Source organism: Podospora bellae-mahoneyi, chromosome 2 (genome assembly GCF_035222275.1).
Source record: "Podospora bellae-mahoneyi strain CBS 112042 chromosome 2, whole genome shotgun sequence".
NCBI classification, from domain to species: Eukaryota; Fungi; Ascomycota; class Sordariomycetes; order Sordariales; family Podosporaceae; genus Podospora; species Podospora bellae-mahoneyi.
This window is the reverse complement of record NC_085881.1, coordinates 2,193,810-2,218,901: the sequence shown is the minus strand read 5'-3', so window position 1 is coordinate 2,218,901 and position 25,092 is coordinate 2,193,810. Positions and strand designations below refer to the sequence as shown.

General features: G+C 53.2%; 6 protein-coding genes across 6 annotated transcripts; 3 read left to right on the top strand and 3 right to left on the bottom strand.

Annotated features, from left to right (window-relative positions):
* Nucleotides 1–336: 336 nt before the first annotated feature.
* QC761_205260 (uncharacterized protein) lies at nt 337–3,438 on the top strand (the record flags this gene model as incomplete). Its single annotated transcript, XM_062876253.1, has 2 exons — nt 337–2,682; nt 2,740–3,438. The coding sequence occupies 2 exons, from the start codon at nt 337–339 to the stop codon at nt 3,004–3,006; spliced, it is 2,613 nt and encodes an 870-aa protein (XP_062734834.1). The 3' UTR covers nt 3,007–3,438.
* Nucleotides 3,439–3,806: 368 nt separating this feature from the next.
* QC761_205250 (uncharacterized protein) lies at nt 3,807–9,813 on the bottom strand. Its single transcript, XM_062876252.1, has 2 exons — nt 8,892–9,813; nt 3,807–8,810 (listed from the first exon to the last, which is right to left on the bottom strand). The coding sequence occupies exons 1-2, from the start codon at nt 9,313–9,315 to the stop codon at nt 4,771–4,773; spliced, it is 4,464 nt and encodes a 1,487-aa protein (XP_062734833.1). The 5' UTR covers nt 9,316–9,813; the 3' UTR covers nt 3,807–4,770.
* A 134-nt stretch (nt 9,814–9,947) lies between these two features.
* ECM14 (putative metallocarboxypeptidase ecm14) lies at nt 9,948–12,496 on the bottom strand. The gene is made up of 2 exons (XM_062876251.1): nt 11,676–12,496; nt 9,948–11,619 (listed from the first exon to the last, which is right to left on the bottom strand). Exons 1-2 carry the CDS (start codon nt 12,246–12,248, stop codon nt 10,591–10,593), a joined length of 1,602 nt encoding a protein of 533 aa, XP_062734832.1. The 5' UTR covers nt 12,249–12,496; the 3' UTR covers nt 9,948–10,590.
* Nucleotides 12,497–12,651: 155 nt separating this feature from the next.
* QC761_205230 (uncharacterized protein) lies at nt 12,652–15,080 on the top strand. The gene is made up of 2 exons (XM_062876250.1): nt 12,652–13,545; nt 13,597–15,080. The coding sequence occupies exons 1-2, from the start codon at nt 13,299–13,301 to the stop codon at nt 14,703–14,705; spliced, it is 1,356 nt and encodes a 451-aa protein (XP_062734831.1). The 5' UTR covers nt 12,652–13,298; the 3' UTR covers nt 14,706–15,080.
* A 1,179-nt stretch (nt 15,081–16,259) lies between these two features.
* QC761_205220 (uncharacterized protein) lies at nt 16,260–21,674 on the top strand. Its single transcript, XM_062876249.1, has 3 exons — nt 16,260–17,118; nt 17,174–19,927; nt 19,986–21,674. Exons 1-3 carry the CDS (start codon nt 17,013–17,015, stop codon nt 21,197–21,199), a joined length of 4,074 nt encoding a protein of 1,357 aa, XP_062734830.1. The 5' UTR covers nt 16,260–17,012; the 3' UTR covers nt 21,200–21,674.
* Nucleotides 21,675–22,883: 1,209 nt separating this feature from the next.
* Nucleotides 22,884–24,316, bottom strand: QC761_205210 (uncharacterized protein). Its single transcript, XM_062876248.1, has 3 exons — nt 23,553–24,316; nt 23,236–23,338; nt 22,884–23,163 (listed from the first exon to the last, which is right to left on the bottom strand). The coding sequence occupies exons 1-3, from the start codon at nt 23,697–23,699 to the stop codon at nt 23,096–23,098; spliced, it is 318 nt and encodes a 105-aa protein (XP_062734829.1). The 5' UTR covers nt 23,700–24,316; the 3' UTR covers nt 22,884–23,095.
* Nucleotides 24,317–25,092: the final 776 nt, after the last annotated feature.

Below are 25,092 nucleotides of genomic sequence, written 5' to 3'. Positions count from 1 at the left end.
CTCTCAACGGCTTTTGCTCCCGGCCAAATCACAGCCGGCCACTACCTACGTCACCCAGGAGCAGTTGTCTTTGTTTGAAAATCTCAGTCTTCGCACACACCGTGGCAGTTGAGTCTTGGGGCTGTTCGCATTGAGTTCATTGCCAGGACGCGGACCGAACCCAAACAGTTCACACAGCCTCTGAGCTCTCTCGCCCAGCGGCGTTGACACCGCATCGCAAGACCAACTTGGAATGTCCCACTGACACTTTTGATTTTCCCGGCATCACTTTCATTTTCTTTTTCTTTTTTTGAATCGCAGCCTCCAGCGACGCCTCCTTCTCTAGCGTCCTTCACTATGGCCAGCACCAGTGAGACCGACTTTGGCTATGCGCCCCAGAAAAAGGTCACCACTTATGGCAAACTTGCACGAAGAAGACCCAAAGCTTCCGCCGTTGGCACCCTCAGGCATGCCGAGTCTGCGCCCATCGTTCCCAGCGTGTCCTCTCTCAACAAGTCACCCACAACCTCACCTGAGCCTTCGCCTGCGCCTGCCTCTGCCTCTGCCTCTGCCTCTGCCTCCCGCACCCTCGTTTCCAGCAAGGGGAAATTACAAAACATACGTAAAGCTGGCCGTGACGCATCTTCGAAACCTTCCGATGTCTCTCACAGTCAGCCCCTACCTGATCCTTACGATATCTACGCCATTGAAGATGAACCTGAAGAGGACACTCGGCCCAAGAAGAGGAGGCTAGCTCGTGTGCAGTCAGAAAGGACGAGCAAGACCTCGCTTCCCTACTCAACACCAGAATTATCCCCTGAAAAGGCACCCTCTCCTGAACCTGTCGCTCGGCGATCGGACCCGAAAGAGAGATCCTTGGTGGTCCCCAGATCTCGACAGACACCTGAGCGAGATGTCCATATGCAGGATGCCCCACCGCCCGCTGGGCCTCTCTTCTCAGTGAAGACCACCAAGATCTTGAAGAACCTAAGCGTTGATACAAAAACTAAATCCTCCAAAAAGCCCGAGCCCGAGAAGACGCAGATTCCAATACGCCTTTCCGGTTTACGGTCATCCTCCTCGAAGCCTTCGCCTCCGATCGAAACTGAACCTACATCTCTGCCCACCTCAGCACCCGAATCGATCCCGCAAAGTCAGCCAGGAAAGGCTCCGAAGAAGAGGCGGTTAATTGACACCTTGGTCGAACAGGCAGATGAAGAAAGTGAATCAGAAGAGGACGCATTCTCGTCGCAAGACTCCCACATCACCGAAACCAGACGTTCTTCAGCCCTGCGGGACTCTAGTCCAGAACCCGCAGACAAGGTAAGAACTATGGCGCGTCCGGTATTGACAGCCAGGAAGTCGGGACCCAAGTTTACCTACAGCCAGCAGAGGTCCATGCTGGCGGAAGAGGACCCGTTGTTTGGCAGCGGCGGTTTGGGCGGTGGTCTGGACGACATGTCGTCCAAGGGCGCATTATTCAACATTGGGCGGCTCACCAAAAGCGCCGCCCTCAGCAAGTTTGCTTACCTCGACGAAGAAGAAGAGTTGGGGAACAGCGGCGCTGTTCAGAGTATCCACGAATTGCGACAGGCAGGCGCAAATAGTCGATTTGCTGATGAGATGGGTGATATCGTTGATCGCATCGGCGTTCCGTCACCAAAGGCTTCATCTTTGCGCAAAGGCGCGTTGCTGGAGCTGGCGCAGAAGATGAAGACCAAGGAGTTTCGGCGCCAGTTTCGGGATCACAGCGGGGATGAGGCTCTGTTCCGGTCGCTCGGGGAGGAGACCGACCTTGTGTGTGGGTATTCTATCCTGGCCATCGTCGCTACACTTCTGGCGGCGTCGCCTTCGGCGCATCTTATTCAGCAGTTACGATCGCAGGGTTTTGCTGCGCTTCTCAAGCGGCTGCTTGATCAGGAAGAAGATATTAGTCGGCTGGTGAGGGACAGGAAGCACAACGTTTCGAAAAATATGCAAACTACTGTGGGGACGGTGAAAGCTTCTGTTCTTGAGCTTCCGGCGTGGAAACCAGCGCCGCCGGGCTCGTTGTCGCCGCGGACACTGGCGCTGAAGTGTCTGGAGCTTTTGCTTAGGCAGTCGACGCGGGTGTCGGAGGATGAGTTTTTTTCGCCTGCTATCACGGATCTTTTATTCGGTTACCTTAAGGACGGGACGTCTAACCCGGACAGCTGGGGTTTTCCTGGCCACGAAAACTCGTGGGATTTTGCGCTCTCTCTCCACGTAGTAGAAGGGCTCTCTCTCGACGCGATGCAGTCTTCCCGTCTCAGTGCGAGGTGGACGAGGAAATACGCGCCGATCGTGGCGGACTTGCTGGACGGGGCGCTGAGCAGGCCGGTGGAGGGGTTTGGCGACGAGCTGGAGGGGTTGGTGCTGAGGACGTCGATTAACGTCACGAATCACAACCCTGACGCGTGCCGGTTGTTTGTCGAGAGGGGGCTGCTGGGGAGGTTGGCGGGGGGGGCGTGGGGCGCGTTTGGGATGGTGATGAAGGTGGAGGTGAAGGTGAAGGAGGAGGGGGGGTTTAGGGGACGGGGGCTGCTGGATGGGCTGATTATCATGCTGGGGGTGATGATTAATTTCTGTGTTTACTACCCCCCTGCGGGTGAGACGCTGGCTGGGGAAGGAGGGTTGGAGGGGTTGATTGGGGTTTTTGCTGATAATCATTTGAAGATGGCGGATGTAAGTTTTGTTTTTTGTCACAGGGACTGACAAGGTTGCTAACAATGAGGGATGTAGGCCGATTCAATGGAGAAGACGCAGTTGAATGTGGCGCTGGGGTATTTGAGCATACTATTGGGGTATCTGTGTCTGCACGAGCCGATCAAGGAGAGGTTTGTGAGGGTGCACCCCAAGAAGAGCTTGCAGCCGCTGCTGGATTCGGTCAATGAGTTTATTGCGCTGCATATCAAGGCGGCGGGGGTGAATGGGGAGGGGGAGGAAGGGGGGGGTTCGATTGAGAGGTTGAAGGGGTTGAGTGAGCAGTTGGCTGCGAGGAATTATTGACACGGGGGAGGGGAGGGTAGCTGTTATCGAAGTTGGCTTGGTTGGGCATGCATGTCTTTTGATAGAGGTTTTGTTGAAAATGGCGGGGAGGGGGGTTGTGATATCAGGGTTTGCATATGTTGGGCGTTTTGTATCGCCATTGAATTGACGAAAAGGGGGGGGTATTTGGGAGGAGGGGGAGGGGTTTTGATATGGTGGGCATGAAGTGGAATGGATAGTTGTATGTTTTTGAGGAAAACATGGAATCATGAGCAAAGTTTTGGCTTCGAGGACACATACACACACACACATGAGCGAGCATGTGGAGCTGTGATGTTAGGGGGTGGGGGTAGTGAGGATGGCAGGGGGGTTGTAAGATGTATTGTATGAGGCTCTTGGAGTGGGAAACATTAGACAGCAATGGGGATAGGTTAGGTTGGGGAGTAAGGTAGGGATTGAATAAGCGATGATTTTTACACTTCATGATTATTGTCCCATGGCTGCTGTGACTCGAGCCGAAACCGTTGAACATGTTTGTTGTGTGACCTCTTATAAATTCCAAAGAATATTAGGGGGGTCTTGATGTTTTTTTTTTCAGGGCAGGCTGAGCATGAACTTGGATAATGTAGACCCTTTTATCAATCCTAGCAATAGGAAAAAGATGAGTACCTTGACGACATGTGTCTGATGGGTGATAGGGATGTGCTCGTTTGGCAGCCGCCCCTGAATGATTACCCCTGAAATATAATCAAGTAAACAAACCCTGGAGTGTTGTGATAGCTGTGGTGAATGGAAATCAGCTTGTTGCCCTCTGTGTATCTTTTACATATCACCCCTTCCCATCACTCTACAACAATAACATACATCTCTCCCCGCCCAGAGACTCTATGCACAAGAAGTCCATCTTGTATACGAAGTACCCGAACCTTCAATGCTCCTCGCCTGCTAACCTACATTGAACAACACCACCATAGAGAGCACAATCAGCCCGTCACCAAAATATACAAAATCCGCAACAATCTTTTCTAACTCGTCACAGTCCATCGCAATAGACTCATCCGCGGTCTGATATTAACATACAGAACAAACCACCACCAAATCACCACCAATAAACACCACAGTACAAAACTCACATCAAATAATTTTTTTATTTCACCCCCCCCCCCTCCGCATAAACAACGCTTCTTTTATGTTGTTAAACTAGGTAAACGGTAGACAGCAATGCAAGCTCCTCCAAACCACAAACCCCCAAAACTCCTCAAACACCACCACCACCAACCCCCCCAAAAAAACCAAGAGAGCCATTGGCAACCTCCACAACCCCCAAGACAGAAACCTGCAAAAAGAAAACCATTCCCAACAATCTTTTTACACACTATCTCTTTCCACTCACACACACGCCATCATTTTTTATCTTAGAGCCCCCCCCCCCCACCCTTCTCCATCTTTCCTCATGCCTGCCATGAAAATACAACCGAAAAGGAAAAAAAGCCGTGTTTGCTGTACATTATACAAGTGCTATACTCAAAGTAAAAAAAGCGTATCGAAACGAAAAAAATATTAAACCACAGAAAGAAGCCATCGTAGGGTACCTAGGCAATGCTTTTTTCCCCCGAGCAGAAAAAAGGAAAAATAATGTCTGTTGAAAGGAGTGGTGGTGTAGGTAGGCTAGATCGATCGGTTGTTCGAAAGATTGTGTAAGGTCGATAAGTAAACAAGGCAGGTAGGTACCTAGGTGTATTCTCTCCGTTTGTATCAAGCCACAAAAAAAAAAAAAGGGGTATCTCAAGCACCAACACACTGCAACGGCGGTGGACTCGCCATCCTCTCCCCCCCGTCCTTCTGCAGCACCACCCCATCATCTCCCTCCCCATCCCCATCATCCTCCTCCTTCACCGGACTGCCCGGCGGCGGAGTAAAATAAACCGTGTTCCTCTCCTCCCTCGCGGTAGGAAAATCATCATCGTCATCATCCTCCTCCTCCTCCACAACCGCATTCTCCAACGCTGTCGTCAGCGCATTCGTCGAAATGGCATTCTCCTCCTCCTCCCCATCAATAGGCGGAAGGGGCGTGTGCCGACCGTCAGAAAAGCTGATAGCCGCATCGCTATCCTCATCAGACGGCAGCGCGAGGCTGCCAATGGTCTTGTGGGCCGCTTGAGCCGACGAGTACTTCCTGTGCAGCTCCCGGAAACTTCGGGCCGTGGCCGTGCTCGCGCTGGCGGCAGATCCCCGGTGTTCGCGCTCGGATACAGACCGAGCAGTGAGGATGGATTGAAAGTCCGTGCCGTCGCTCGGGCCGGTCCGAACACTGCCTGCGTCGTCGCCACGGTGCATTCGTTGCCGGATGCGCTCTTCAGCCGTCAGACCTTGGATCTGGAGGTCGTTGTTGAAGTTGATCACCGAAGCCTTCTTGCCGTGTACGACAAAGGAGCCCGTGCTGCGAGGGAAGCTATCCGGTGAATCGCGGCTGCCCTCGTCGGCATTGGTGGCACTGGACGTCGAATCCTTGCCCTTCCGGTGGCGGTGGTGCGAGAGGTGACCGGCGCCCTCTCTAAGGGTGCGCTGGAGACTGCGCCGGATATTCGTCTTTTCGAGCCGATCGGCCGAGGTGCTGTTGGAGTGGCGGCCACGCCTCTCGGGCGTATCAAATGGCTCATCGCCAGCCGTCGAGGACTTGGTCTCCGAGCTAGCGGCTTCCAAAAGTCCAGCCTTGGCAAGCAGGTCACGCTCGTCCGCATCCACATCTTCACCTGGTTCCTCAAACTTGGGCTTTTCAACAGTCGTGCTGGACTCGGCCCTCTTTCGAGATGGCGTAGCTGGGGTAGAGCTGACTGAGATGGCCGTCGAGACCGAGGCCTTGCGATTATCGTTTTGATCAAGAACTGCGGCCGGCGACTCCCATGTCCGTTCCTGCTTAAGGAAGCTCGTAGAGGTCGCACTGGTCGGCGGCGTCTGGAAGACCTCGGTGACTGGCGATGAGCCTTCAGATTTCGATGTGACGGTTGAGGTTCTGGTGAGGGAGAGCGGAGCGGGCGACCGAGGACTCTTCTGGGCTGTAAGGCTGCTTCCCCTCGAGTCTTCCCTAGTGATAGGCACCTGCAACTGCGAGTCCGCAGGAGTATCGAGAAGCTGGCGCTCCTCTTCCAAATCCAAAGAGAGAATATCACGGTGACACTTCAGTTTCCATATTTCCATCCGCGTCCACTTCAGCTGCGCAGCAATCCTCGCACCCGCCAAAAGCAACGAGTCGCGGGTCTTTTGCGAAATGGGGGTCAGAAGCGAAAGATGTCGGGCATTCCGGTGCTGGTCGGCAAGTGTCTTTTCGACTTCCTTGAGCTTCTCGTCAGCATCAGTAATCTTCTGCATCATGATCTCCCTCCGCGCGGCCAAAATATCCTGTGCCATCTTGTGGTCAATGCGGCTGCGCGAAACCGTCACCTCTCCGGTCGGTGTCTGGATCACCTGCACATTATCGCCATCCAGTCTCCTGAGCGCTCTGCGCCCCTGACCATCGATATTCCCTCCTATCACACCTCGCATGCGCACACCAGAGGTCCTAAAAGCAGCAGCATAATTGAGCTTGGCCAGCCAGTCATTCATCTCATCCTCGTCTTCCGCCAGCAAAACCTCCTCAAGCCCGCCATTCTTGACATACACGAATGCGTGCTTGTGTTTGTTATAGCTCTTGTCCATCAAAGCCACGGCGCCGTCTGTTGACATCAGTGCGTCGGGCTTGAAGGCCTCAAGGGGCGGTTTGAAGATGCAGGGATCCCCATCGCAACCCTTTCGGAGATGGTCCTTTTGCTGATGCATCAACGACTTGACCCAGGTGGTGTTCCGGAAGAAGTAGAGCTGGGCACCTGTGAGGATGGCACCCCACTCTTGCCAGGGAGACCTCGTCTTCTTCTTTTTGGCATCTTTCCTCCACAACAGCCCGACCTTTGTGACCTTGATATCCACGATACCAGGATGGGCCTCCTCCGGATTCGAAACTGTCTTTTCCGTCATGAAGGCATCGGGTCGGGATCTTGCCGAAACGATCTGTAAGACACCGGTCTTGAAGAAGGTCTTCTGGAGCTCCTTCATGTTCAGCGTCTTTGCCGTTCCGAGGTAGCTGTACGGGTCCTCCAGGTGCATCACATCTCTAAAGTTCGGCCGTAGCAAATCCAGTTTTCCCTCGAGAATAACAGCGTATGGATCGACGGGCTCCTTTATCGTCCGTCGCGCTGGATCGGGCGCTGCATTCAACAGGAACGGCTTCTTCTTCACCTTGTGTGGGACGATCCGCTCTCCGTTGATGTCGAAATCATCCTCGACGTGAATAAAAGGGGTATATGTGATGTTGTCGTAAAAGACCTCCAAGACCTCCTCATAAATGCCCTCTCCTCGAGTGTTTTTGAGGTAATCCGCTTTCTGCATCTTGTGCTTGTTGTTCTTATTGAAGACATCGGTGTGTAGGATCAAGAGGGAAAAGGCAATAAAATAGGCCTGGTCTGGTGAAGCGTAGACGCCGGGGTTGCACTCGTGATACCGGTTGGCAAATGCCTGGACAAAACGGTCGATCTGCTGCGTCTCCTTAGGAAGTTCGGCTTCCATCAGCAGTTTTCTCAGAGCCATGTCCATTGGGTCACCAAAAAACATAAATCCACGCATATAACTTCGAAGCACGGCCTGTGCAAAGGGCTCGGTGTTCTTGGAGAGAGCAGCCGCCACCACACTACGGCTGACAACTTCCAACAACCGCTCGAGATATCTGGCGGGAGTATCATCATCCCGACGCTCCGGGAGGATGATGGACTCACGCGATATCTGGAGCGAGTTATTCTTGGATGCGCTCGAGGCAGGGGTGGCCGGGGTAAGGGTCCCATGCCGGGAGGATATGGAATCGGTATTGTGTCGTAATCTGCTAAGACCGAGAAGGTCACCAAAGCTCTTGCGGCTGGTCGACATGGATGTCCTTGATGGAATAGTCAAATGTTCCTCCACGGACTCCCTAGGCGTATTGTTGCCGAGGGAGCTCATGGTCGACGAACGGCCCCTCCGGTGGATGTAAGTTCTCGTAGGTGAAGAGTGACCAGAGTGCCTTGAATTCGGCCGAAACAGGGCAGTTGCTGGTGAGGCATTCCCTTTGCCAAATAATGTGACAGTTTGGCTGGGTGAGACTGACCCGCCACTCCGAGATGGTGTCCTAGAAGGAGTCGGCGTGAGCTGGGAGCCCTTGGGGGATGTTTTGCTGGCAGTCGACCTATCCGTGCTGACTCTGTTCGGTACGGATAGTGATGAGCTGGAGAGGTTGGAGTTGTGCGTCATCGAAGACTTGTTCTTGGGCTGTAGGTGGGCAATGGGGAAAAGAGAGTCCGTCTGTTTCTTCCGCCGCCCCAGCTTGAAAAAGGTGGTAGTAGTATGTATAGTTTGAGTTGTTACTGTGGTGCTCCCATACACCCTGTCCCCTGAGCTGGCATCTGATCTCGAGGATTCTGATAACCTGGTGGCAGGCAGTGCAAGCGTCGATGAATGATCATCCCCATAAGCCGGTGGCGCATGAGAAAAGGATGCCTGAGATGGTTCGTCAAAAGTGACACTCTGCTTCCCGTTTGCATTCGCGCTGCTATCGGCACTGTTGCTTTCCTCTGGAACAAGTGACACTCTCCTGTCCCCCATTGTACCCAGGCCCAATCTCTCGTTCGAATTATCGGCTAGCTCGGTCCTGGAAATCTCTCCAGAGCGGCGTAATCGCATTGAAAAGTTCATTCGGGATGGCTTCTTTCGAGGGGCGGTTCCGTCAAACGTGGTGGTCGGGGCCGTGGTGATGATCTCGGGAGCTGTCTCATTGTGTGTAAGCAATTTGAAATGGAGACTTTGTCTGGCAGAGCGCTCGCGCAATGCAACGGAATGGCACGTACGGCGGGGCATGGGAGGAGCTTTCTCGGCCGCCGCGTGCAATTTCGCCTTGGCTGCTAGCTGGGAGTCGGAAGCATTACGGAATCTCAGCATGGAGAAGCGCCGGTGCTTGTTGGAGTCGTCGGGCAGGGCAAGGGAGACGGAGGCGCGAGGCTGTTCCTGGGCGTGGGTCGAAGCCACCGAGATGCTATCGCGGGGCAGCTCCATGGGCGAGGTAGGCGAGGCAGGAGAGGGAGGAACAGGAGAGGGCGGTGCGGGAGCATCTTCTGCAACCGACGTCAGGGCGGCGGGCAAGTCCGAGGTCGATGATTCGGCACGGATGGGCGGCTCCTTCAACGGGGGAACACCGGGCAGGGCGTCAAACAGCGAGTGCCGTCTCATATCCGTCTCACTGCCAACATTGCCGCGACGTCGTAAAAACGGCATGGTGGGTTGTAGGCGTGTGTGCGCTCGTCATAGTTTTCCCATTCGTGATGCAAGAAGTCGTCGCCGGGCCCACGTCGCTGCCGTGAGCCTTGGTGTTGGGGTGGTGATGAGAATCGCAACCGGGTATCCGTATCGTTAAATTAAGATTCGGCGGGTCCGTCAGTCGTCGTCATTCAATCGCGGTAGAGTAAGTGCTGTGAACGAGAGCTGTGCGAGCTTGAAAGTAAGGAAGGAAAGGTGCTGGCTTCGCTTCTATCAGCGGAGAGATTGATTGAGCTGAGTGAGAATGAGAATAGGGAACAAAACGTTTGAGTGGTTGAGTCCTAGGGGCAGATGAGAAGGACGGTGTTTGGGTTGTTCCTTCGCCAAGGGCAGCATGTCCCGGGGGGAGCGTCTGGGGGCTTCCTGGGCTTCCAAGACCGCACCAAAAGCGGCGCCAGGCCCAAAAAGGGAGACCCAGAGAAAGCGTGGGAGGTGGGCTGCGGTGGGCTGGGCAGGTCTCTGCAAGACGACGCAACCCGACGCCGGCTCAGCTCCTTCCAAGCTGAGCGCTTGGCCCCCACCTGTAGCCCCCTCCAGCCAATCAGCCACCTGCAGACCATCCCTGCCCTGCTCTAAAATGATAATTTGCAGATCGCGGGGCAGACACGCAACACCCCTGAAGCTATCCAGACCTTATTTTCGCCCTATCTTGAAGCTTCACAGGGCAAGTCATATGGAGATAGCTCTTTGATGCCCTGATGATTCTCTCTTTTCTATTCTCGGGCTCAGCTGTATGCTCGGCTTATGCAAGAAATCCAGCCAATTCAAACCCCCAAAAAACATGCGACACGCCCACGACGATGAGACAACTCCCTGGTGAGCTGTTCAAACCCCCCGGTGATAAGATATGGAACCAGGCGGGTACCACCTCGTGCGCTACCAGCCTCTTATTTCGCAGGACTCCATCCAATATACCCAATGACCAGCTTCACGAGAAAGCTTCATTTTCCCAATTTTCTATTTTTGGGCCCAACGTCGAGAACTCCGTCGCCTTGTCCGATACATGCAAAAGCTAAATCTAGAATCAGTGGACTGACCGCAAGTGATGTGGGGGAAAAAAGCATAAAGTTATCCAATGCATCGCTGTATCACTCTGTAGCTGCTATGCAAATACACATCAAGACGCTTTGCCAAAAGGAACCTAAAAAACCACTGATACAAAATGCCAGTGCCCATGCCGATGCCGATGCCCATACCCATCCATAACGCCGCTCCTGTGCAATCCTCAAGTCTCTATCTCCGCCTCTTCAGATCACTCCATTGATCGGCCGGCGGGTTCTGGACATGCTCACTTCCCTCAAACTCCCCCTTCTCAATGCCATTGTTGCCGAGGAGAAAGTCCCCGAAATACTTGAGGGCATTGAGCACTTCTTCGCCTGTTGGCACGATATGGTCAGCCGGTAGCAAAAAGCCGTAGCTACCAGTATCGCGGAGCTTGATTTGGTAGCTGTATTTGGCTCCAATTTCATGGTAGAACCAATCAATAGCCGAGCCACCGCCGCCTTCCACGCGGGTATCGTCTGTTCCTCGGTATGCCGTAGCACTCTCACAGGCAGAGGTCACTGTGTATGCCTCCCCGCTCGACAGCCGTATGGCCTTTGCCAGTCCAACACCAAGTTCCATCAAGTTTTCGAGGTTGGGCGGCTGAGCAGCGCAGGTATAAGAGTAAGGGAACAGGACCTGCTGCGAGTACGAGTGCATATCGAGGAAACCCACAAACTTGACCCCTTGCGCTGTTTGATTCTTGGCCCAGTTTGCCAGCTCCGACGCTTCCACGGCATGAAAGGGGGAATCGCCTCCGTAGTTCTCTGAGCATGGACCCGCCTTGTTATTCGTGGCCCATTCATAGCCAAATGCGTGGTCAAGATCCATGCCAAAGCAAAAGCTTGTACCGGTGTCCTGTCTCGATTTGCGCCAAAGCCGGTCTTCCTGCCATGTGTATTCGTAGCCATCGGGGTTCAGGATAGGGATGAAGATGATGTCGAATTTATCGAGCAGCTTGGTGACCATTGGGTCCTTGTCGTAGGCGGTGACCATGGACCACATCAGATATGTAACCGTGCTGGTTGATATCCATTCACGGCCATGAAGACCTCCAGTGACAAGTATGGTTTTCCTCGAACCACCCTCTTCTTCCTCTTCGCTGCGTGCGCCGACACGGAGGGCATGAATATCCCTCCCCTCGAATGACTTCCCAATGCTCGTCATCTCTGTGAGCGATGGGAACATGGCTTCCAGCAGCCGCATCCAGCTTGTGACGACCTGAAGAGTGTGAGTATTATTGATCAAGTGGGAATCGCCCGGACACCAAGACTTACCGACAGCCTCTGATAATCCTTGAAGAATAGGTTACCCATTCCTTCCCTGGATGTCAGTACATCGAGGGAACTCGAGCTGAATCCCCCGGTCGTCTTCTTGGGGTACGTGGCCCAGATGGCGGCGGGCAGATCGTAAATCATAATTTCTGGTTTCTTCATCGAATCTGGCAATTGGTCGACAATCTTCTTGAGATATATCTTGGCATTATATATTCTTGCGTCGACGTGATCGTGTGAGATGGACCAGATATCGAAAGCTTGAAGTGTCCGGGTTATGTCAGTGAGGAGGCGCTTCTGCTCCAAGGTGGTTGCGTTGAACCGAACTACGATGCCACCCTCATGCCTCGTAGCAACAGCCGGGTTGATTTCGTAGGTGTCGAGGTCGTCATCTCTCAACTGCTTGCCGAAGAAGGCCTCGACGACGGTATCACGCAGCCATGTTAGAATAGGGTAGCCGTTGCTGCGCTGAAGGCGGCCGGCTTGGTGGTCCCGGTGCGAAGGTTCGATCCAAGCAGCAGCGGCATCGACGGGCAGCGCGAGGCTAAAAGCGAAAACTAGTGGTTGTAATCGCATTTTTGGTTGTAGTTGGCGGCTAGGGTAGAGGTGCGCCTGGAGGAGGGAAGATTTGGGGTCGAGGTTCTGAAGAGATAAAGTAATGGATGGCGTTATCGCCACCGGCCTGGAACAATGGCCTGCATGGTGTGCGTGGGGTAGCAGTCATGGCTGCCTTGGCGAGGCCTTCGAGTGGAAAGCGTGGGTAAGTGCAGACGCGTAGCCTCTTTTAATTCCGAAGCCCGACACGTCCGTACCTACGGTATTTGGTTGACAGGCGTCAAAAGTAATTCATATGCGCCAAACTCTAGGTGATCGAGAACTGTTCAGTAGGTACCTACCTTGGGCAACACGAGGAACTACACAACCAGCATTTCTTGGCGTGCCAAGATATCTTTCTGAAAATCTCAAAACACTCAACACCGTTTTCTTGGGTGAGTAGAAACTGAACATCTATCTCATTGCGATCAAGCAAACATGATAGCGCTCTCTCATAAGATCCCATCAGCGCATCCCACCAGCGCATCCCCGCCTCCGCGAGGCTGTGGAGGTGACCGTTAGTAGCGACCACGTAGGTTGCCCCTCTCTGACTACGCGGCCGTCGGCGCCATGGGCTTAATTGAGGTCGACATCTATTCAACCCAGTCATCCCCTCAATGGGTTTCGTTCAGGCAATCGAACTGGCTATCACGGGCAGAAATCAAAGAAAGAGCGTTGACTAACTGGAGAATATTGATCTAACGAATGCCCGTCCCCCGTTAGCAAATGATTGGCTGTCGTTGAATCTCAACTGACGCAAGCTGCAGGTTCTGTTCCCTCGGCGGTTACAGGAGTAGTTAAAACACCCGATCCAAGGTAGGGCAAGAGACACGAAGTTTGGTACCTGAAAATTGCTGTCCAACTGCTGGTATATCTGGTGTAGCCCCGCTTTCCAGCCTCATTTTTGACCCCAGGAACCATATTTGACTGTTATACTGCCGCCCAGCTGGTAGAGCTTGGATCATCAACTTACATCATTGTACTACCATCTTATGATCTTCAAACCACCATCAAAACATCTTAGTTGACGCCATGGCGGCGTTTGGCAAGAGCATCCACGCCTTGCTGGACACTTACTCAAACTGCATTTCCTTGCTCAAAGCCTTCAGGCATCGGGGCGATGAGCCAAATTCAACCACCCCAACACCAGAGACAACGATTTGTTCTCAGGACAAACAAGCCGTTCTGCGAGAGTCTTTAAAGGCGGATCGTGACTTGGTTGAGAAGGCCTATTCGTCAAGAGTTCGCCAGTCTGGGAACCGCTTCAGAAAAGGAGATGGTATGTCGCCACTTGGTCTTGGCATTGTGGCATGACTGACCTTAGTGATAGCCCGCGCCATCTCATCAGTAGACGGTGTCTTGAGGAAGCTCAAAGAAGCTATCAAGAACCTGCTGCGAATCTCTAGCCACAAGCAGAATCTTGACCTGGACTTTGAGTCACTCATGTGTCTCTCCAATGCTTCCAGACTTGAGACAATCAAGACCATAGATGGCCTGTCCCGACGGCTTGGTAGCCCATCTCGTTCTTCACTGGCCTCCCATTCTTCAAGGGCTTCATCAAAGGCCTCGAAGACATCATCCAAGTCATCGTTGTCGAAGTCATCCAAAACTTCTCCGGGTTCTTTGTCGACGTCACCATCACACCGGCACAAACTATCACCCAAGACGCCCGAGGCGCCCAAACCGAAGAGAGAGTCTGCCCAACAAGAAAAGAGCTCCTCAAGCAAGAAAGCATTGCCCCAGCCCAAGAAGGAAATCAAGGATGGCAAATCAAAGAGATCGTCCAGCAGCGAGCTAAAATCTGCAACTCCAAAAGACCCACAACCAGCAGCACCGTCACCAAAGTTGACTTCGCCATCACCAGAGCCAACGCCAAAATCACCAAAATTGACACCAGCCTCGCCAAAGCCAACACCGGCCTCACCAAAAAACTCTAAAGCATTACCAAAGCTACCGAGGAAGGGCTCAGTAAAACACGCGGAAAAACATTCATCAAGAAGTTCAACGGCATCACCTAAGTCAGCGAGTTCGCAAAAACCTCCATCCTCACCAAAGCTACCATCTTCACCAAAATTACAACCCGCACCATCACCACCGGCTTCTCCAAACTCTATCGAAGCAATCACTGCAGATGCTCACTTCGCCATGGCCGCGATTCCAAGACTCAGCCCCTCGTCCTCCCTCCACCCCAGGACATCCCCCAACCGGATATCCATCATGTCCTTCTCCTCCGACAGCACCAAGCTTGGTGAGATTCCTCAGCGGAAATGGCAGCCAAGTCACAGATCCCTGTACATCACCACCACTGGCTCGCCAAGCGAGGAAGAAGAAGACGAGTACAACATCAAGCCTGTTTTCCCGCTGAAGCCATATACGGTCGAGGTCAAGGAAAAGGGCAGATTCTGGGGGTTGTTTGCGAGGAGGGGATCTCAGTCTTAATGATGTTTTTATTTTTGTTTATTTTATGATTTTATGACGCTTCATGACAACATACGATGATATATACTGATTCACGACCGTTTTACCGATTTACGACAACTTATACCAAATTTTAACGACTTTTACCGACTTACGACTTATGATTAACATGCCATGGTTTTCCTGTTTCTAGAAGCTGTCATTACGAAACTGGGGTTCTAAGCGCCAAGAGGCGGGATACTTTACAGTGATAGCATGGGGATATGTGCGCCACGGGGTTAACGTTCTGAAACTGTACAGTTGCGGAATCTTCTGCTGTTCCTAACCTCGTTCACAACTCGGCGCTGGCGTCGTCATGTTAGAGATATTGGGTACCATTTTATGTAGGATTCGCTCACGTACTCACAGGTGCAAGACGTATTTAAATTGTTTTACACCTTTACACTCAACACTTACAGATTCCAAAATTCATCATATCAACATGGTGGTGCTCGAAGCTGGTGACCTTAGAGGCTCTGTGTAAGCCGCATTTGCCATGGACTATGATCTCCTCAGATCCATAGATTTAGTGGTATCCTATTGTCGTTTTTCCAACCCCCCCCGGAAGAACCCCCGTCCTCCTTGATTCGCGAATTTCATGCATATTCTCTCCAGCATTGCCGAACGGGACAACAACCGTTTCAGGCTGTCGTCATCGCACCAGTGTGCCAACGACGATCCTAGGGGGTGGGGGGGGTGCTGAGGAGTGCGGCGGGGATGTTGAGGGTGTTGGGGGGGAGGAGGGTGGTGAATTCAGCGGGGATGGCGACGACGAGTTAATGAGGGGGGGATGGTGCCGAAGGGGACGGGGAGTGGGAGTGGGAGTACGGGGGTTGTGGTTAGTGGTGGGGAGGTGTTGGGAGGGAGTGTGTTTTGGGGGATGATGGTTGGATTGGTGATGCTGGGGATTTGAGGATGGGTTCTGGGGATGAGGTGGTGTATACCTCATTTGCTAGAAGATTGAAATGACCGTTGAGGTTGCTCTTCTCTAACCGAATGCTCTCCCTGTTTTTTTCCAACTTATACAGAGTAGCTCCAACTCGTTGAGCAGTCTTATTTGAGCCACCACGGCCACCACATAGCAGTCAAGTCATACACGACACCACGCCAACGCATGCACGCAGGCCTACGGACCATCGGGACTGGCACGCCGGGATGCGTGTGCACTTGCCCCTAAATAGTCAAGGGTTGCATGATGAGGGCACGGTGTTACCGCCTTTTCGGCGTGTTTTTTTTTTTTTTTTGGCAGTTCAGGGATGGAATTTTGTGGTTGCCACAGCTTTTGTGTTTTTGTTTTGCCCGATTGAGCGGCGATGAAAGGGGAATGGGGACATGATGGGTGGTCTGTGTTATCAGCGATAAGAAATCAATTAAACAGGCGTCAAGTTCGCGTTGTGAGGTGTGAGGTGTGTTCGATCGGGGTGGGGCTGCTGCCTTGTGGCCGGCGGTGGTGGGCGGTGACGGGGGAGGGAGCTGCGGGGAGTATAAAAGGGCAGCCGGGATCCCCTCGAGGCCAAAAGCTCAGCTAAAAGTTAATCGTTTTTCCATCTTTTTCGGGTGCCCGGTTGGGAGCCTTTGGAACCGCGGAGTTGAGCGCTAAAGTCCGATCGATTTGGGTGCGGCAGACGGCCTGTGTTCAATTCTGGCTGTTCTGCCTGCCCAAGAGATGTAGGGTGGACCGTGCTTCCCTTTCAAACCTCAAACGCGCGCTGCCCGAGGCTTCGAAGGCAGCGCAAGGCAAGGCAAGGCAAGGCAAGGCACGGAAAGGCCCACTTCGCGTCATTGTGCCCCCCCATGTTTGGATGCAACCACGCTCCGCCAACAATTATTCGAGTTGTGAACGCGAGCATTGATAACTGCCCTGCCGTTCGGAAAAAGCAACTAGCGATTGACCGAGCCCACGACGACAGCTATACTCCTATACAAACACCCACTCCCAGTAAAGTGCTCTCAGTTTCCATCTCTTCCTGAAGCTTATCTGGTGTTTGGCGGGGCATTCGCTGCAAGACAAACGGTTCGAGCGCAGGGGTCGTTGACGGTTGGACCCACCGACGCGACTGGGTGCGCCTCGCCAGGACGCGCTCTGGAGAATGAAACCAGCCTCTCAAATTCGGCCCACCCTACTTCGAGATCTCAATTAACGAACCTCTCCTCCGTCTCTCCACCCAAACTCGCCTCCCACCACCCGACACCCCCAGCCGACCACCGTCGAGTCGGCGCCCGCACCTATTCCTGTCGCCAATTGCTTGCAGAGCGAGCGACGCGGTGTCGTGGGATCTATATGTGACCATGGCCACTCCAACAAACTCGTGGCAGCAGCAGGCGCCCTCGCACCATATGGTTGCCCAGCCAGCCGGAGTCGAAGATTTTGGTGTCCAGACGAGGCCGATGGGATGTGAGTTTGCCATGCCCTGACCTTGATCCAGCCACACAGATCTAATGTCATGAAGTGAAGGTGCAGTATACCTTCGATCGAGATAGCCAGGTCAACTGCTTGGCTCGTTGGCCTCACCTGCTCCACATCCAGACAATTCCACTCGACGAAAGAACCACAATCGGCGTGGTGGACCTCCGAACATGTCTTCAGGCTGTCGCCCAGTCCAGCCCTGAGATCGTCAACCAGGAAGAGAACGACTACAGTGTGTATGCATATGACTTTTCAGAACCCGATGTGCCCCTGGTAGGGCAAGGGATGCTATCACGGGGGCTGGATCCGAACAACGAGGCGGCACAACAACAATTGGTCCCAGGGCGAGTAACCCGCAATCTGCTCGCCCTTCTCAGCAGCGGAAGCCGGGAAACACTCGAGGTGAAACTCAAGTTGACAATGGTTGCAAAGGCGCCACCACGACCAGATTTTTCAGCCCTCGAGGGCTTTAACCTGTCAAACTCTTCTCAGATGCCCGTCGACGACAACTCGGAGTGGAACTCGTTTGTTCAGTCCAGCCAAATGTTTGGTCAGAATTCGAATGTGGCCCAGGAGGTACCATCACCAGCGCTTCCTCCTGCTCCGGTTCAAAATCACGGCTATCACCACAATCAACACAACCCTCACAGTCAGCCCAAGCAGCACACTCAGCATAATCACCACTTCAGCCACCCGATGCATGAACCTCGGCCGATGGAGATGAGAAGTGATAGTGCGCCTCCATATATGAATCGGCCATCGAGTATACCACCACCTGAGCCCCAGCCAGCGGCTCTGACGCCACCTGCTTCCCACGGCCTTCCTGGCGTCGCCACAGTCCCTGACCCCCCGAGGACGCACACCCCGATCCATAGCGCTCCCTCACCTGCACCTCAACAGCAGCCGACAGAAAATGTAGTCGAGATGCAACCACAAGCGCGTCCTTCCCGGCCGTCCTCACGAACCTCAACGAGAAGTAGAAGGCAACGACCGCCAACCGGCAGACCACGAGGCCGTCCGCGCAAATCGGCTGCAGAGGGCAACACGTCGGCGGCAGAGGAAGCCACTGACGGTGATGAAGGCCCACGGAAGAAAAGGGCAAAGGTTATCCGGGCAGACTATGCGGCCGTTGTGCCGTTTGGTTCTGCACCAGACTCACTCAGAGTAGCTGCCAGTACCTCAGGGTCGTTGCGCACCATGAGACCCATTGGTTCGGGAAACGACGCCCCGACGCCTAACCATCTTCAAGATGTCCCTCGTGCGCCAACACCAGTACCTGATGGGGCTCTTTTGCAGCAGCAGCAAAGGAGAAGAATGGTAGGCCACAAGGCTCGGTCCGAGTCCGTTGGAATGGAGAATATCCCCGTCTTTCAACACAGACAGCCCCAACTACCCATGCACGAGATGAGCCAGGGCGCCCGCTCACCCGTCGAATCATTTGGTCAATCACCAGACCAAGGTTATTCGCCCGAAGACAGCGTTGGTGACCTGGGCTCCTCACCCCCAGTCCCGCGCACGACCCCCTACCTCCGGTCTAGTCCACCAGCGTCGAGTCCGATTCTTCCTCCGATGCCCATGCGGAATGTCGACTCCGGCTTTATGAGCGGCGGTCTTGACGACTTTTTCGACGAGGATGATATGATGCCGGACCTACCCCCACCACGGATGCAGGAGCTTTCTGGACCCATGCCTGCGCAGATACAGATCGCCCAGCCCGTACCTGTGCCCATGACCAGCAAACCCAACAGCCGCAAGAATAGTCGAGTTCGTACTGCGTCGCAGCAACAGGAGGTGACATTCCAAGAAGTGAACCCTGGCCCGCCAGAACTGCTCCCAACCAAAAGCCTCTTCAACCCCGCTGGGCGTGTTAAGACCTTGAACCGACCAACACCCCCACCTACCACACACCGGCCATCACCACCTCCTGCTTCCCATCAAGCCGTGGAACGGCCGACAGCTTCCATCCCGTCCGATCAGCCAGCGCCAAAGAAACGAAACGCCCGGTCCCTGAAACGATCACACACTGCCCCGAACCCGGTGGTTTCGGAGCAAGAGGCGCCGGTACAACCAGCACAGGCGCAACCGACAACCCAACATTATGGCCTGACCCAGGAATCGGCTCTTTCTCCACATTTCGAGCAGCCGCCTGGGAGCATGAACGGTTCCGTGCGGCCCACCGCGGACTTGGACAACCACCATGTCGGAAACGGTTTCGCCAGGGCCTCTGAGCCTGCTCAGTCGCCTCGAGAGGTGTCAGTTCCTGCAGCGCCGCTGCCGGTGATGGAGAGCCGCGAGGTTGTCGAACCTTGCTTCCACCAGCAGCAGCCTCTTCCGCCAACATCTAGACCGCCTTCGCGCCCAGCCTCGCAAGACCCTGGAGTCCCGACCGTCCCAGCCAGCGATGTCGGGCACGAGCCAATCTTGACTTTGCCGCAGCCATTCATGTCCGAGGCCCCGTGCCCGCCGAGCGATTTTGATGCGCCTCGCTACAGCAAGAACCTGGTCAAGAAACAGACTATCAAGGAGCGGTTGGAGTCTGCCATCATGAGAGGGGAATCCCCCCCATTCTGTAACAACTGCGGCGCAATTGAGACGCCTACTTGGCGTAAGATATGGATCCAAGAGCACAAGGGAATCCCACCGTTCTATGAGTTTTCGGATAAGCCAGGTTTCGTTACCATGATTGACATTCTCGAGCGGGATGCGGAGGGCCAGCCAGCGGCGTATCGGTTGGTCAAGAAGAATCTTGGTACCAAGGACGACAAGAAGGTGTGGGTTGAAACGCTCTTGTGTAATCGTAAGTTTTGTCTCGGCGGACTTTAGGCCTTTCACAATCAAACTAACCTAGTGGCTAGCTTGTGGCATATGGCTTGCCAAGTTCAGAAATCACCGCCCGCCTGACCGGTGGGAGAAGGATGCCGCCCGCCTCAACCAAAGCCGTAAGAGGCGCGAAGGCAAGGGCAAGAAGAAGTCACGGGCCAAAAGCGATGGGCCGGTGAATCCCACCTCGGAAGCCTACTTCACGACGGACCCTGCTGGCCCATTGGACCATGAGTCACCAGAAGAAAACATTCCTGAGAGCATCCCTGAGAACGGGACGCTACCAGAAAGCCACAACACAATCGCGACCGATGACAAGCTTTTAAACTTGCGGAGCTCCCCAAAACAGCGCTTGCCGGGATCAACTCACTCGACGGGTAGTGGAACAGCGGACAGCCCCATAGCAGTTGAAGATGATCTCGGCAGCACAAGAAGGCTGCTCTTCCCGTCACCTAGGAAGGATGCAATGCCCCGGGTTCTTGGGGAGCTTTCGGCAAATGCCACACAAACAGTCACTCACGGTCAGGTGGCCAAGTCCGCTACATCGGGCAAGGAGAACCACAACACTCTTCCAGCGCGCACTGGTACGCCAGCCAACGGCGGCGACCAACTCGATCAAGAGTTGTTTGGTACACCTCCCCGATGCCCATCCACTCCACCTCCCAGTTCCACTGCCGCCGGTGTGTTCAGGACACCAACCAGGCCGACGCCCAGTCATCGCCCCATAACAAGGAGTGTCTCTAGGTCGATGCGGTCCCATCGAAGCATTGTCAAATCGCCGATCGATGTCTACATGACCACCCGCAGGATTACCACTCCCCGATCGGGATCCAACCACGGCCTGCTGGCCCCCCCCAGCTCTTCCGGCAGACGACGAAGTCCCCGACACGCCCCTACCCAGGCACATTTTGTGCATGACGATGATGCACAGCACTTCGAATCACCCTTCACCGCGAACCTTGCCCAGCTCCTGAGCGAAGCCAACAACTTCACCACCGGATCACCTTCCCATAGGCTGCCTGAGATTGATCTCGGGAGCCTTCAGGATCTGGACGAGGCCGCACTCGCCCAACAGCTCCTCGAAAGCACCAATGCAATCGATTTCGACAACCTTCTCGGTACCGAGTTGGCCATGCAGCCTAGCTCGCCGCCCTCTACTAGGCGGAAACGTCAAGGTGGTGACGAATTCGGAGCGCCACTGGGCGAGAACACATGGACGGAACCACATGGTGCTGGAAAGGGATACTAATTAGGAAGATAGCCTTCCCACCAAGCAACCTTGTCCTGATTCGCCTGCAGTCGAATACGATTTTTTCGCTCACGATAACTTTTCCGATTTTACGACAAGCAACACAGGCACGCCCCACGAGCGCCGTCTTGATGCGCGACAAAACGACACATTCCACTTTCGATGATGTCGAGTAGATACCCACTTTTGTTCCAACTTTTTATGTTTTATGCGACTACAACAACAACAAATCAGCAACAATGTTGTTGTTTTTTTCGGTTTCTTTCTGTCTTGCTTTTAATTTTTTGTTTTTATATGTTTGATGCAAGAATAGGAGTGGTTCGGTGGTTTTGGAAAAGGGATAGGGGAATAACAAGTGGTTTTTTTTTTTTTCGTTTTGAACCGCATAGCCTGGATGGATGGATTGGGTGGGGGGGTGTTCTGGAAAAGGGGGAACAGGATATCTGGTTCTGGGTTGGAAGAAGGGACTGAGCGCGTTTGGGGGGTGGTGATGGCATTACATCACTATGATTTGGGGAGGGGAAGGGGAAGGGAGTTTTTGCAGCGATGGGGGAGGTGTGAGTTACTTTAGCTTTAGTGTTAGTCAAATGTCAAAGCAAAGAGTATTGATATTGAGTGTATGAGGGGGGGAGTTGTCTGTGTGTTCGTGTTGTGTGTGAAGGCGGGACAGGAGGGGGGACGGGAGGGGGGTCTGCATATTGCGGCTGTCGCTTGTTTACATCTCATTAAGGATGAATTTTGTTTTGCCAAGTGTCTTTATGAATCTTACACCACTCACTGTCACTAGATGTGTTAGCACTGTTCTCAGAGGAGGAGATACTCATTACTGTACTCCCCCAGTCTGGCTCTCCTGGTGATCGTAGGACGGACACCGAGTGACAGTGGGTATATCTGTCTTTTGGAAAGAACTAATAATCGCGCATTCCCAGGTATCCTTGAGTGTAAGAGCTGGACAAGCCCGTTTGACTGAGATGACATGAAGATTTCTTGGCTGTAATAGTGGTGCTTGTGTGATGAGGGTAAGAGATTCACGAAATGTGCTCTCCGGATTTTGGTGTGTGTGTGGGGGGGAGGGTTCTGGTTTAGGATCCTTCAAAGGTCTCTCTGACCAGAGTAACGGACGGGTATTTGAAGCGGTTTTTCTGTAACTGGTGATGGTGTGAGGATCCCGGGCTGTTGTACAACAGTCAAAGACAACGACACTTTATTCACGAAAGCCATATCTTGTCCTGTCATTCATGATATAGGCCGCGAAGAAGGGGCACATTTTATGAGTCACATTATAAACATATTGCCCTTGTGTGTATGGACCCGCAAGCTTGAAAAAAGCCAGGTCTATACGTACTGTGAATACAAAGGCCACTCACCTATTCAGTAGGCAACGAAATAACCGCTTTCAGGCCTCGCACTCGCTGATCAATCAATGTAGGTTCTCCTAACCCCATCACATGCCATCGTCGGATCCTTTCGCTGAGGGGCTAGACCACAGGTTTCCGCGGGTAGAATCGGCGAGGGGAGCACCAGCAGCAGGGAGCTTGGGGCAGAAAAAACAGGGTCAGGGCGACAAGAGGTGAGGGGAAAGGAGGTGCGGCGAGGGACGACAAGAAGAACCTCAAGGGCAGAGCAGATGGTCAGTGTGGAGGCGAGAAAGAGACTGAGATGGGATGAGGCCTCGTATCTAACATCTGTGTGTTCCCAACAGTTTGAGAGAATGTATAGATTTATCAGCAAGCCAATAGCTCTATTTGCCATTATCTATGAGCCACACCAAAAAAAAATAGTCGAGTCATGCTTCCATGAAAGGATCTCCGATCTCGAGTTGCTAGAAAAGAAAAGAAAAAAAGAGAAAAAAAAGAAAAAAAATAGGTATATGCTCTATTAAGTTCAGTATGACGTCTACTCGTTGGTAAACAAGTTCTTGTGCTGATGTGTTATCTCCACCACTGTGTTGGCAAGGTTGTAGTCTGTTGTTGAAAACCAAACCTGTCAGTGTTATCTGTGGCAAGGGGGAGGACATGCAAGCAAAAAACACTCACCAACGCCCGTGCCCAGGTCAAGGGAGCTGAGGACTTTGACTGACAGGTCTGGGTTTACTTTGCCAATGACTTGGACACCGTTGCCCGGGACCAGGTGGGCATCCTACAGAGGGTAACAACATGTTAGCCTTGCTTGCTCGGAAAGCTTGTTGTTTGTCTGCGTGTGGTTGTGGATAATGCGGGGAGCTGCAGAGGTGATATGTCTGTGTGGTTATGTGTTCTGATCGGATCTTGTGCATGTTGTGGTCGATTAGGTTGGATTGGTTGTGTGGGGAAGCTTGAGGGAGAGACAAGATGGATGAGGGGGAGAGGCTTACGCGATTCAGCTTGCAAGAGATGTTGCCGTCGGCGTCGATGATGGCGTCTTCACCGCGGATTTGGGCAACTTTGCCCACGACCATAACATTCCTGCCGACGTATGAGTTGAGGTAGGCGCAGGTAACTCGGGGCGTTGAGGTCTCCATGGCGTGTGTTTTTATGTATCCGCTGTTATGAAGATGGTATGCCGGTGGTCGTTTCTTTCCACTCTTCTTGAAAGTAAGTACCTGCAGAAAATTTGGCGGATGTTTTGATCGGTCCCTGAAGTAGATGTCTGAGGCTGGCGAGGTGGTCCCTGGCACGCCTACCTATGAGCGGCGACCAAATAGAGTTTGGCCCGTGCTTGCAGGCAGGCAGGCAGGCAGTGGAGCGCTAGCCCAAAGTGTGAATTGGCGTCTTGTGGGACCGTCTTGACTTTCTTGGCACAGCATCCTGTTTCAACCTCACCTGGTAGCTGGACGTAGACAGCATTGTCCCCAGGAGAGATCTTGATGCTGCCGTTCTTTTTTACAAGATCATGTGTAAATTTTTCTTACTTGGCCGCCACAATGGATCTTTCAAATCAAAATCCATATCTAGGAAGCTAGACGTCCTTCTCCAGAACCAGGGCTCCTTGTTAGTGGAACTGGAAAATGCGGAGGTGGCGTCCGTCTTCCACTTCCTTGGGAGATCGCTTGGTTTGTCAGATGGGGATTTGGGGATGAGGGCCTTCGAGGATAGCTAATGACCCTGAAACATCGTGAAGATTGTTGAGAGAGTTGATTATCGGGTTGGCAGATCAAAAGACGCACTCTCTCGAGCAGGTTTCAGCGTGGGAGTTTCATAATCCACATATCCTGTCTTCTATGCAGAGCATCGAGCACCGCACTCAACCGAGTCGTATGATAGTCGCATCCTAAGCAAGAAAGCGCGCGGAGCATCTGCATGATGGCTGCCGAGCTAGGTCGATAGGGTAATTCTCCCTGGTACATGGCCCTTTGTTTTGTTTTCACGTACTTGTACCTGTCGGTGTTGATCAGGAAGGTGTTCGGGAAGGTCTAAGCTAAGGTGAGCCCAGTGAAGCTCTAATGTCTGGCACTGGCAGCAAGCCGACCCCTGTCAGCCAGCGGGCTGGTTCCGGTGCCAAGTGGGCCCTACTGCCGACCAACCTGGAAAGCAGGAATGCTATCTCCGAGTCGAGCAAAAAACCAACCTTGAACGAAAGCATCCTCATGAATTTGATGGGCCTTGAATTTGATTGTATCAAGGACAGCGGTGTGGTCCCCAGTGCGCCCATGTTACTGATCAATTGAATAACTTTTCAGCAATGGTCTTCAATGAAGATAAGAAAAAGACTCGCAGAGGAATAAATACTTTTGATTTTGGGTCTGGTATGGCATTCCAACAAATCCCATTCTCATGCTGCGGGGCATATTTGCCAGAACCACCAAAGGCCGCAACTTCCTCTCCACCCTCACCTCGATACGCAGGCCGTGTTACACGACAGACTAGGTAGGTAGAGCGCAGACCTACTTCTCCGCTCCCGTCGAAGCACAGCAC

Excerpts from the sequence above, each read along its gene's own strand:
- QC761_205250 (XM_062876252.1), bottom strand. The coding sequence starts at position 9,315 with ATGCCGTTTTTACGACGTCGCGGCAATGTTGGCAGTGAGACGGATATG. Across the intron at positions 8,811-8,891 it reads AGCTCCTCCCATGCCCCGCC|CTCCCGAGATCATCACCACG; the intron begins GTACGTGCCATT and ends ACAATGAGACAG.
- ECM14 (XM_062876251.1), bottom strand. The coding sequence starts at position 12,248 with ATGCGATTACAACCACTAGTTTTCGCTTTTAGCCTCGCGCTGCCCGTC. Across the intron at positions 11,620-11,675 it reads AGGATTATCAGAGGCTGTCG|GTCGTCACAAGCTGGATGCG; the intron begins GTAAGTCTTGGT and ends CACACTCTTCAG.
- QC761_205230 (XM_062876250.1), top strand. The coding sequence starts at position 13,299 with ATGGCGGCGTTTGGCAAGAGCATCCACGCCTTGCTGGACACTTACTCA. Across the intron at positions 13,546-13,596 it reads CCGCTTCAGAAAAGGAGATG|CCCGCGCCATCTCATCAGTA; the intron begins GTATGTCGCCAC and ends CCTTAGTGATAG.
- QC761_205220 (XM_062876249.1), top strand. The coding sequence starts at position 17,013 with ATGGCCACTCCAACAAACTCGTGGCAGCAGCAGGCGCCCTCGCACCAT. Across the intron at positions 17,119-17,173 it reads CCAGACGAGGCCGATGGGAT|TGAAGGTGCAGTATACCTTC; the intron begins GTGAGTTTGCCA and ends AATGTCATGAAG. Across the intron at positions 19,928-19,985 it reads TGAAACGCTCTTGTGTAATC|CTTGTGGCATATGGCTTGCC; the intron begins GTAAGTTTTGTC and ends CCTAGTGGCTAG.
- QC761_205210 (XM_062876248.1), bottom strand. The coding sequence starts at position 23,699 with ATGGAGACCTCAACGCCCCGAGTTACCTGCGCCTACCTCAACTCATAC. Across the intron at positions 23,339-23,552 it reads TCTCTTGCAAGCTGAATCGC|GATGCCCACCTGGTCCCGGG; the intron begins GTAAGCCTCTCC and ends TACCCTCTGTAG. Across the intron at positions 23,164-23,235 it reads TGACCTGGGCACGGGCGTTG|ACTACAACCTTGCCAACACA; the intron begins GTGAGTGTTTTT and ends TTTCAACAACAG.